The sequence below is a fragment of the Silene latifolia genome, chromosome 3, assembly GCF_048544455.1.
Source record: "Silene latifolia isolate original U9 population chromosome 3, ASM4854445v1, whole genome shotgun sequence".
NCBI classification, from domain to species: domain Eukaryota; kingdom Viridiplantae; phylum Streptophyta; class Magnoliopsida; order Caryophyllales; family Caryophyllaceae; genus Silene; species Silene latifolia.
Genome location: NC_133528.1, coordinates 152,667,119 through 152,679,237, shown reverse-complemented (window position 1 = coordinate 152,679,237; position 12,119 = coordinate 152,667,119). Strand labels below are relative to the sequence as shown.

At 41.9% G+C, this 12,119-nt stretch overlaps 1 protein-coding gene across 1 annotated transcript; it reads right to left on the bottom strand.

The window, feature by feature from the left end:
• Nucleotides 1–8,749: 8,749 nt before the first annotated feature.
• On the bottom strand, nucleotides 8,750–11,925 carry LOC141649991 (putative methyltransferase TCM_000336). The gene is made up of 4 exons (XM_074458654.1): nucleotides 11,773–11,925; nucleotides 10,062–10,466; nucleotides 9,047–9,307; nucleotides 8,750–8,908 (listed from the first exon to the last, which is right to left on the bottom strand). The coding sequence occupies exons 1-4, from the start codon at nucleotides 11,845–11,847 to the stop codon at nucleotides 8,750–8,752; spliced, it is 900 nt and encodes a 299-aa protein (XP_074314755.1). The 5' UTR covers nucleotides 11,848–11,925.
• Nucleotides 11,926–12,119: the final 194 nt, after the last annotated feature.

Here is a 12,119-nt window from a genome sequence, read left to right as displayed (position 1 = left end):
TTGACGTCGGGTTTTTGGCGGCCTTTCTACAAGAAAACCCCGTACTGAGTCAATATTTAAAGTAAGAGCCCCTGCACACTTAAGGACTCGACCCCAACTTGACTCAAACAAAGACTCGACTTGAGATTGATTAAACAAGGGTTCGACTCACGGTTTGATTTAGACATCGGTTCATTTTAGACTCGACAAAACGACATGACTCAAACTGTCATAACTCGATTCTAAACTGGACTTGGTGTGACTAAACCCGTGATTGGGCTAACATAGCCTAGGGGTTCGAGTGAAACGTCCATAAGGCCTAGCTTGGACGTTTTTTTGTGGACTATTCTAGACCAAAAGGTCGACCAACATGACCCAAAGCCCAAGAGGTGAGTTTGGGTGACCCAACAAGGTCGTGTTCTAGACTCTTGAAACAAACCCGGCCTAACACGGCCATGACCCGGACACGACTCGACGCATTTCATGCCTGGTTGAGGTTCGAGAAACATTTTGGATTGATTTTGAAAAACGAATGATCGATTTGAAAAATGAGATTTGAAATGGGCAAAGATGCTTGCTATAAAAGCTTGTTTTGGGCCGAAAATCCTAGTCCTATTTGGGCAGCATTCCGCGTTTTTAAAACCATGTTATTTTGAAAGTAAGTTGTTCAAAAGTTCGGTTTTGAAAGGGACTTGGAATTTTCGAAAAAAAAGGACTCGGGAAAACACATTGCACATTGTCATTCTCATGTTATAAGGATGTATGCTCCTAGACATCTCTAAGTCTCGGCAAGTCTTCTATAAGAAGGTCTATGCCCTCCATCCTTTTGCGGTCTAATAGAGCGAGGTGTCTTAAGGTAAAGTACCTAGAAGATCGTCCCCACCCTCAAGAACCACGCGAGGCGAAGTGGAAGCGAGCAATGTGCAGCTTCCTAGCATAGTGGGACGTCGCCCCCCACGCATCACGAAGAAACGCTGGGACGGCCCGGGAAAGTCCTTAAGGGTTTATGCATGAATCGTAGCACTATGAGTAATGTTTTACTTTCCAACACTTTCTTTTCAAGTTTCACCTCGGAGGAAAAGACCCTAGAAACACAAAGTGTAACTAGTCCTCTTTTCCCAGTGAGTCGCCAAATCAGGGACAAGGCCCTCGGGAACTGCGTCCGAGGTATCCACGCTGCATAATCGACTCGAGGTTCTTTCGAATCGAATTAAGACATATTAGAGTCGCCACCAAGTTTTTGGGAACTTGGAACCGTTCAAGTCAACTTTACACCTTTCATCGAAAAGCATAAAGCCAATCGACTACGAGTGATTAAAGATAAAGACTTGTACCCTATATCACTCGATTTGAATGACTCTCGTAATCCAATGGTATTTAGACGGATCCACAAACCATAGATCTTGAGTAAGGGGTGAGGGTACGTGTTGGGAAGCCCATAAGGACACCCAACCCCGCCCGTCGATAACGGCCTCTACTAAGTCAAGTGTCGGATTTCAAACAAGGTCATAGCTACGTACGATGTATGATATGCAAACGTTGTTTTAACCCTATCATGTGACAACAATTTCTATGTCGTTTTAAATGCAACTAAACTAACTTTGTCAAAGTTGTAATTTAGCATGTGGGTTGATTGATCTAACAACATGTAAAGCAAACAAACAAGGCTTAAGGGGGAATGGGGGAGCCGTTGGGATCTACCTATTACAAACCAGGCATTTCATGCCGACACAACGATAAATAAATTACAACTCGATCTAATTACAATTGCTACATACAACTCAAACACGACACAAAACACACGGCCATTAGGCCTTGAAAACCGTGCACATGAGGGTGGCCCACGGCTCACATGACCCACGGTCCTTGGGTCACTCCTCGTAATGCGTGCTCGCGCTTAATCTCATCGAATTAGACATAAGGCTACGCACCAAAGCATGCATTAGCATAAACCGGGCCATGTTGCCTTAAACAACATGCGGTTTACTACGCTCCTACAAGCATTGGGGAAAAACCGTCTAACCAAACAAGACCAAGGTTTTTGAAGAGGTTTTGACTCAAAAGAAGTAAAACAAACTCGAAAATTACAACTCAATAAACAACGATAAATTACAAACAACGCAACAACGAGGAAACAAACGGTATAAAAACAAAACGAGAAAGGTAAATAAAACGGCCACCCCACGGCCAAGACAAGGCCAACCTAGTTCCTAAGTTAGATTCATTGGTTAGATCGAATGATTGCGAAAAGGGATAAGAAACAAGTTAGAAAACGAGTAAAAAAACGATGTTGATTGATTGTCGCACGAGGGTGCATTCACACGGCCTAAAGGATCTAATTAGGTCCAATTCGCTAAATAATTTAACTCATCGAGTGTCAATAAGAAGGTGCTAGTCACGCACTCTTATACTAGCGAGAAATTAGGTGAAAGAGAGAGATGCATTCAATTATTTACAGAATCGTCGATTGATTTTATAACTTACGTCGAAGCCACCTATCGTGTCTAATTAGGTTATTAAATTAAATTAAAGTCATCTAAATACGTCATAGGTTAACAACCAGAGGTTAAACTAACATGCAACGGGTCCTAGGGTCTGCATCGATTTGGCGAAACAAAAGGGGGTCGAAAACGAAGAACAAAGTTAGATAATTGTTTTATTTATGCCCTACTTTGAACACGAGGATATGTAAATGAGACGGGGGTGTACGACCGACAGATGTAGCGGTTTCTTTTCCCATCTCAAGTCAACGCGGGTGTTCATAGTGGTACTTTAACTCATACTCGGACTAACTAGTTTCATAGTTAATTTAAAACAATCGATAAACAAGCGAAAAAACAAACAAAAAAAGACAATAAAAAAGGCATAAAAAAAACGAAATAAAAAGAGAAAAGAGAAGGGGATTTGATGCACCCTCAACCTACATGTATCGTTGACACCGTCTTGGGTCGTAATCGATGGTAGATTTTATCTCGAGAGGCCGTCGTCGACGAAGAACAAAGCAAACACGGGTTTTGGAAAGTTTCTGGACAGCGATTTTAAAACAGTGATATCTCCCTCGTTTCACGACGAAAATTCGATTCGAAAGATGTTTTGGAAACTAGAAAGAGAGGAGAACAAGGATCTTAAAGCAACCCCTGCTCGTTTTGGGTTAATGGGCACGAAAAACGAGCACAAACAGAACTGGACAGACAAGAGTAAACCGCGAAAACAGAGTGTTATTTCACTCTGTTTTTCGAGGGATCTCGTGTACTCTCAAGGGCAATTTGGCTCGTAATTCTTTGTCTAATGTGTATATGGATGTTATGTGGTTAATTAGGAACAAGAAACTCGAATTTTTATGGAGTTTTGATGGAGGAACGAATGGGTTTTCGAAGAGGACACACAAACAGTTTCAGTTTGTGTGTCGGTTTTGTTTAGGGTTTTTGAAGGATGTTTAGGGTTTTTTTCTGAGGTTTTAAGCTTGTATGTGATGCTTGGATGTATGGAGAACTTAGAGGAATGATTGTATGGTCGAGGGGTGGTATTTATAGGGAGTTAAAATAGGTTAAAAGAGAGGGAGGGCAAATCGGGCTAGCTGAACATAGCTGCTGTCCAGCAGCTTTTGGGGGGGTTTCTAGGGTTCGTTTTTGGGGTTTTCTTGGTGATTAAGCTAGGATAATATGGGTAGGATACTAGGGTATGGGTTAGGGTTAATGGGTACGGGTCTTGGTGGTGTTTGGAGCGGGTTTGGGCTCGGGAATTAGCTCGCAAAAACAGGGGGCTCGGTTTATGCGCGGGCTGTTGGGGGGTGTTTGGGGATGGAATTTGGGCCGTGGGTAGGGGGTTCGAACAAGGGTGGATGGGTAGAGGCTTAGGTTGGTTAGTGTACTCGAGATTCGTGCCAATTCGCAAAGAAAACGGGCTCAAAAACCGAGCTAAAATCGAGCTCAAAAACAAGTGTTCAAAACGAGTTCTTTTCGATTTTCAAAACGATTTTTCAAATCAATTAACCCATTAAAATAAATGACTTTTCAAATCAAATATACTCATAAAATGATTTTTCAAATCAATTATTTATTTTATTTTCAATAAAATAAACTTGGGAAAATAAATTCAAAATAAAATAAAATAAATTGAATTCACCTAAAAAACCATAATTTAAATATCATTTAAATTAATAAAATGAACTCGCTAAAAAAACATTAATTTAAATATCATTTAAATTAATAAAATGAATTCACTTAAAAAAAACATTAATTTAAATATCATTTAAATTAATAGAATACTTCATCGACGACGCCCATTCTACCTCGTAAACGAGCTCCAAATAATGACAATGACAACTAAAGAATACATGTGTCCTATCATCATCGGGTGTTTGTCGGGTTCTCTATAAATTCCAATATCGACGGATACGGGTATCTACACAGCCGAACCAACGAAACCGCTCATCTCTGTTTCTTTCCCTACATGCACCAAACTAACCCCCACCAATTATCGAGCATGCACTACCAAATAAGCCGTCTCTTCCTTGGCTTCGGCCTCTTCTCCTACCTCGATGGTACCACCAAAGCCCCACCCAAAACCACCACTCCCACGCCCACCACGGAAAAACCCAACCCCGAACCCGTCCCTAATCCTGCCTATGAAACCTGGTTCCGTCAAGACCAACTAATCTTAGGAGCCCTAGCTGGTACCCTTGATGATGTCGTGGCACCCGTCCTATTGGATGCAACCACATCTCAAGAAGCCTGGACTACCCTCGCAACAACCTACGCCAACCCATCTCGCGGACATATCCTTCAATTAAAGGATCGTCTTCGAACCATTTCTCATACGGGCAAAACCATATCCGAGTATATGCTTGCCATTAAAGAATGCACAACCCAACTAGCCCAATTAGGAAAACACGTCGACCCCGAGGACATTACCTCCCATATAATTGGCGGCCTTGATTATAACCTATATAAACCCGTCATCGATGCGGTTCGTGCTCGAGACTCACCTATCTAATTTGAATTATTTCATGAGAAATTAATTCAGCATGAGCTCACTGTCAAAAACCAACCACAAAATACCACCACTGCCGCCTTTACACCCTCTGCTCACGCGACCTTCCATCGCTCCTACACCACTAACCAATCTCGCCCACCCCATTCCAACCACAACAACCAACCTCGTCACAACTATCAACACCAAAACACCTTCACCAACCGTGATTCCAACAACACCAACCCGACCCCAAACCCGTTCAAAGAACGTTGCCAATATTGTCGCACCCAAGGTCATGTCATTCGTGATTGTCCCGATTTTAAGAAGGATTATCCGAATGTCGTTTTCCCACCACCACCCACCCGTCAGCCTCGACCCCACGCCCACACAGCCACCACAAATCCGGGTTCCTCTACTTCTTACCTCATTGATAGCGGGGCCTCACATCACATTACAAACGACCTCAACACACTCTCCTTCCACACACCATACGACGGACCTGACGACCTCGTGATTGGCGATGGCTCGTCCTCACCTATCTCGCACCTTGGTTATTTTTCTATCCCTAATTCATCTCATATTTTACGATTTACCAATGTGCTTCTTGTTCCTAAAATTTCTAAACCATTAATTTCTGTCTCGCAATTTTGCACCGATAACCATGCTTATGCTCTCTTTTCTTCTACTTCTTTTTGTTTTAAGGAAATCAAGACGGGGGAAACTCTGCTTGAAGGACCATTTGTTGACGGTTCGTACCAATGGACTCCCTCCACCAAGCCTTCTCACGCCCTTGCTACCAATAAATCCTCGAGTGTATTGTGGCACACTCGTTTAGGACACCCATCAAATTCTACTTTACGTTTGTTAAACACTAGTTTTAATTTCAACATTTCCGATTTCTTGCATTGTAATTCTTGCTTAATTAACAAGAGCCACAAACTACCCTTTTCGACTTCTACTCTACAATCCCATGCACCACTCGACTTAATCTACTCCGATGTATGGACGTCACCAGTTTTGTCAAATGATTCATACAAATACTATGTCATATTTGTTGACCATTTCACCCACTACTTTTGGCTATACCCGTTAAAACATAAGTCCGACACCGCTATCACATTTCATCGCTTCAAAGCTATAGTTGAGAAATACTTTAATCGTCCTATTCGCCAATTCTATTCCGACAACGGTGGCGAATACACCAAAATAAACCCCGATCTTCTCAACGATGGCATAACCCATCTTACCTCACCCCGCACACTCCCGAGCACAATGGCTTTGCGGAGCGTCGTCACCGACATATTGTTGAAACGGGACTAGCATTACTCACTCAAGCTCGAATGCCCACCAAATATTGGCCCTATGCGTTTTCGACCGCGACGTACCTCATTAATCGTCTTCCTTCCGTCACCCTCACTAACCAATCGCCCTACAAGCTCCTTTTTGGCCAACATCCCAACTATCACAAACTCCGTCCCTTCGGTTGTCTTTGCTACCCATGGCTCAAACCTTACACTAGCCACAAACTCGAACCCAAGTCCGTCCCTTGTGTGTTTGTTGGATATTCCAACACCCAAAGTGCGTATCTTTGTTTGAACCCTATCACTAATCGACTTTATACCTCGCGACATGTTCGCTTCGTTGAGCTGGAATTTCCATACCTCGCCTTATCGAACTCCAAACCCGAACCTTTACATACTCCCACTCAATGGTGTACTCTCACCCTACCACTCCTACCCCCTGCCCAGCCTCCAATCGACCCACCTCCTACCCCTCCTTCACCACCCGTGACCCCACCAGCTTCCCCACCCCCTGTCTCGCCACCCCCTGCTGTCACACCCCCTGCCTCCCCCTCCCCTCCACCACCTCCCCCTCCTCCTCCACCTCCTTCTCATTCCCATCGAACCCGCCTCTCCAACAACATCATCGTTCCCAACCCTCGCTACTTTAAGACCAACAAGACTGCCCAAACTGCCTCTCTTTCCCTTCTTCACACCACGCCAACCACAACCAAGCAAGCTCTCCTTCACCCTCAATGGCGTCAAGGTGGATGAGTACGATGCCCTGACCCGGAATCAAACATGGACCTTAGTACCACCCACCCAAGCCCCTAATGTTATTGGTTGCAAATGGGTATATCGAATTAAATACAACCCCGATGGTAGCCTCAAGCAACACAAGGCACGACTTGTCGCCAAAGGATTCCATCAACGACCCGGTATTGACTATTCGGAAACGTTTAGTCCGGTTATCAAACCAACAACCATTCGGTTAATACTTACTATTGCTGTCACCAACAAATGGCACTTACATCAAATTGATATTAACAATGCATTTTTACAGGGACGACTCACGGACACCGTGTTCATGAGTCAACCAGCCGGCTTTGTTGACACTATTAACCCCTCTTATGTTTGCAGACTCAACAAGGCTATTTACGGTCTTAAACAAGCACCGCGTGCGTGGTACACCGAATTAAAGAACTACCTCCTCGCCACAGGTTTTCGAAACTCACTCTCTGACCCGTCACTTTTCGTTTTCAAAACCGACCACACCACGTTATTTGTTTTAGTTTATGTTGACGATATAATCGTCACTGGACCAAATAAAATTCATATTACCAATTTTATCAACCAAATTTCCCAAAAATTTGCCCTTAAAGACTTAGGCCCTCTGTCCTATTTCTTAGGCATCGAGGTCACCCCAACCAAAAATGGCTTACATTTAAACCAAACCAAGTACCTATATGATCTTCTTGTTAAATTTAAAATGGAACAATCCAAACCCGCGTCCACACCAATGCTCGCCCATCCACCTTTAATAATGGACAAAACCGCACCCATTGAAAACCAGTCCGACTATCGCTCAATTGTTGGTAGTTTGCAATACCTCTCCCTTACACGACCCGACATTGCCTTTTCCGTCAACAAACTAGCCCAGTTTTTAACCCACCCCACCGCGGCCCATTGGACTGCTCTAAAGCGTCTCTTACGTTACCTTAATGGCACGCTACATCTTGGCATTCATTTGACCAACTCGTCCCCATTGTGCCTTCACGCGTTCTGTGATGCGGACTGGTGCGGTGATCCTCATGATTACCTTTCTACTACTGGTTACATAATCTATTTGGGAAGTAATCCTATCTCGTGGTCTGCTAAGAAACAAAAAGCGATCTCATGCTCTTCCACTGAAGCTGAGTTTCGAGCTGTTGCAAGCACCACTGCCGAGCTCATTTGGCTCCAAAACCTCCTACTCGAACTTGGCATCTCGACCCGTACTCCACCAATGATCTATTGTGATAACTTAAGTACTACTACCTACTCGGCTAACCCAGTCTTTCACTCGCGAATGAAGCACGTTGCCCTTGCATTTCACTTCGTTAAAGAACAAATCCGTCATGGTTATGTTCGAGTGCAGCACATTAACGGGTCTGATCAACTTGCGGATACTCTCACTAAACCGCTCCATAAGCCACGGTTTCAATTGCTTTCTTCCAATATTGGCCTTCGCTATCGCCCGTCCATCTTGAGCGGGAATGTTAAAGAACAAAGTCAACCAAGCTAATTGTCAAAGTCCACTCTCCTTCTATTGTGGAACAAATCTCTCGTATTTGTTATGCATATTCCATTCACACATTATCTTCTATTATCTTGTAATTAGTTTAGTTGTTACCTATTTTCTCTCCCTAAAATATGTAGTGTATCTTTCCTAAACCTAGCTTAGCTTGTATACAAGTAGTATATAAACACACCACCATTTGTAACTCTTTTTTAATCATCAATACAATTACTAATATTCACATATATCTTATATCTACGCTCCAATCAATTGTAAATGATTCAAGTTTGTTGAGAGCAAACGATCCTTCTTCCTCGACTAATTCTCTTATCTCATCGACTGTTGGAGAATAGAAAGGCATGTCGAACTTGTCCAGTTTTTCCTGTTCAATCACACCCTGGTGATCGGTGATAACGCGATAGATGGTTAAATTTCTTTCCAAATTAATTTTTCATATTATTCAAAGCACAAGGGATCGTGATTTTCGAATATAATAAATTCTTCTTCAGTAATTGATGTCAAGTTAACGAGTTACCTTTAAAACCATGTCATGGAGGGTAGAGCCAAGCAACTCGTATATCGAGTCAGGGTCATCACTATTGAAGCTACCTAGTAGTACCAAGACCATGGCACCACTCGAGACCATTTCGCTTGAACGTAACTCTAAAAACAACATGAAATCTTTTATAAATTGTGCATAATATGCTTTGTGTATCTCTGGAGGGCTTGTTTTCGCTATGTATATGTTCCCCTTGTTCAATGCTTCTCCATTTTCGTTCACCAATCCTCTTGGTACCTGTCATTCGGCCTAATAGTTAAGACTCAAGTATTGCGAGTCCGAGGTTCTAATTTCATTCAAACTATGTTATACTACCTTGTGGCTCATTTGACATCGAAAATAAACAAATTAATATTTTTAAAAATGCATCTTTTATCAATAGTTATTGTGTGTGACAAGTTTATGGTGCAATAGATAAAAAATGATCATTTTATCATAACCGGTGACTCACTGACCATATGTTAAAAGTAGTTATTTTATCATTATAAAAAATGGCTCACTTTTAAACATAAATGGTCACTTCTTAGCTCTAACCATAAGTAGTCACTTTTTATATGGTCGCTAGACCTGTACTCGGGCCGGGTCGGGCTGGCCATGGGGTGGGCCGGGCTCTTCTGGTCAGACCCGGGCCAGGCCAGGGAGAGGGGCGGGCTTGGCTGGGCTGGACCATGCTTGACCCGAGGCAGGCTAAAGCCGCACCTAATAACATAATTTTTTTTTTTCCTAAAATAGACGGGCTAGGGCGGGCTGGGCTGGGCTGGGAAAATGGAACCCCGACCAGGCCAGGCCATGGGGAAGGAGCGGGTCGGGCTGGTTAGAGGGCAGGCCGAGCGGGTTGTGTAGGATGGCGGGTTGGGCCTTGGTCAGGCCGGGCTGACCCGTGATGTTGGCCAGCTCTATTGGTCGCACCGTACGACAGTGTCATTGTAGAATTTGCGATCTTTTCTAGAATGTATGGGTGTATCGAACTAGGCAAAGGGCTTTTGTTTACCTGGGAAAGAAAATGAATACTATATGAGGAGTGAACAAAATGAAGAAATTTGTCAGGAAAGACTCGTTCGTAAAATGATCCGGGGTTTCCGGACACAAAACAAGGTTGGAAACTGCTTCCTTTAGCTTCTTGTAATTCCTTGTTAAAATTCGGGATCAAGTTAAACAAGACATTGAAATCGTTCCCCGGAAGATCGTTCAAGAACACTCCAAATTGCGGGCATTGTCTGTTTAAACTCCGGCTGGCCTCGTCAATTACGTCAATGATTTTCGAGACTAGTAGCAAAGAATTTGGTCCTGAAGAACAACCCATATCGGCCATCATAAAGCATTCTGGCCTTAAGGTAATATAGACCTCCCTCGTGCTTTCTTCTATTACTGGTCCTGCCTGTATTGTTACTGTTCTCTGTTACAATTTACAAAGCAAAAGCTTGAGATTTCAGGGTGCACCATAAAATTTAAAATACACCTCCGTCCTAGTCAATAATTTACACTTTTCAGTATATTAATCAATAGTTTATACTTTTCTTTTCTGGTAAATAAACCAACTCATATGTGGTGGAAACCATTACATTTCATCCCATTTCAAGTTAATTTTGATTTTTTAATAATTATAAACTCGTTTTTCTCTCCTTAGTCCTTGCCTTAATAATCATTTGTAAATTATTGATCGTGATTGAGGGTGTAAGAGACTTTGGGAAAAAATTGAACCCAAATAAAGAGATGTTTGATCATTCTTAGAATCTTAGGGCGATAAGTCGATAACAGTGGTCAAAGCCAGTTCAGAAAGTGACAATTTTTTTTCTAATCGATCATCTTTCCGAAAAATACAATTTGAAAAAAAAAAAATTGTCGTATTTGGATCCCGTGGCTATGACTTTTTTTATGTCAAAGTTTTTTTGACCGAACAAACTTTGAGTGACCATATCTGTTGGTCACGAGTTCCAAACTCGACAATTTTTTTTTCAAGTCGTAGGTCTCGGAAAGATGATCAATTTGAAAAAAAATCGTCACTTTCTAAGTTCGTAAACACGAGTTATAGCCTTTTAAAGTTTTCCATATCAAAAATTTGGGCATTTCAGCCAAAATGCCAAACCTCAGTGATACCGCATGCATTTTATATAAAGAAAAAGTATCGACAAAAATTATGACAGGTGGTTGGTAGGTAATGGGGCAGGTACGGGTCTATACTTTCACCCGGTGGCGTAGGTACGGGTATGAAAACTTGTACCCATCATGGGAGGTGAGAGTGTGAGACAGATGTAGGTATAAGAATTGCTTGGTGGGTACGGAACCTATATCTACCACACACCGCCCCACCACATTGACATCCCTACTTCTGATATTAACATTCCCTTGTTATTACCCTTAAGGCTAGCTAAAACTACACCTGTTTAGAGAAACTTGAATCTTTCTCATAGTTCCCGCTATAGATCTATAAAACGTCACTGTTATCTCGATCATCGTTTACCTTTGTTTTTGTCATAAAAACCAAGGAGAGAAGAGGTGACTAGTTGTGATTTTTGTTTTTGGATGACAAGTGGATAATAATAGATGTAAGATTTCAAATTACCCATTAAAAGCATACCTAATATAGAAAGATAAACATATGAATAAGACAGCCAAAATATATATAAAAAAACAAAAACAAAAAACCTAAACAAATAATCAGGACGAAGAAAGTAGTTAAGATCGAGTGAAGAGGGATAGACCTGAAATAGAGAGCTCATTGCATAACTGGTGTGGCCAACACCTTTGTTCATGTGAAGAACCTTTTCGACTTCCATTTCTTTAGTACTTTATCTCTTCTTTCTCCTACGTTTGCAATGCTTGCATGTTGTATAGGATTATAATGTACAAAATAAAGTAGGGGATTATATCGATTTACCTGGATTCAAAATATCAAAGCATTTTAATATCAACAACAACAACAACAACAACAACAACAACAACAACAACAAGATTAATAGACTATACCACTTTACAATTCGAGTTCTGTACTAAATTATGGTTGTATAATGCTCATTATACAACTGGAGGTATAGAAGTATTTACCCAA

Bases quoted from the DNA above. Each gene is read 5' to 3' on its own strand.
- LOC141649991 (XM_074458654.1), bottom strand. From the start codon at position 11,847: ATGGAAGTCGAAAAGGTTCTTCACATGAACAAAGGTGTTGGCCACACC. The intron at 10,467-11,772 runs GTCTATCCCTCT...AAATTGTAACAG, and splicing joins CAATGAGCTCTCTATTTCAG to AGAACAGTAACAATACAGGC. The intron at 9,308-10,061 runs GTAAACAAAAGC...GCCGAATGACAG, and splicing joins GTATTCATTTTCTTTCCCAG to GTACCAAGAGGATTGGTGAA.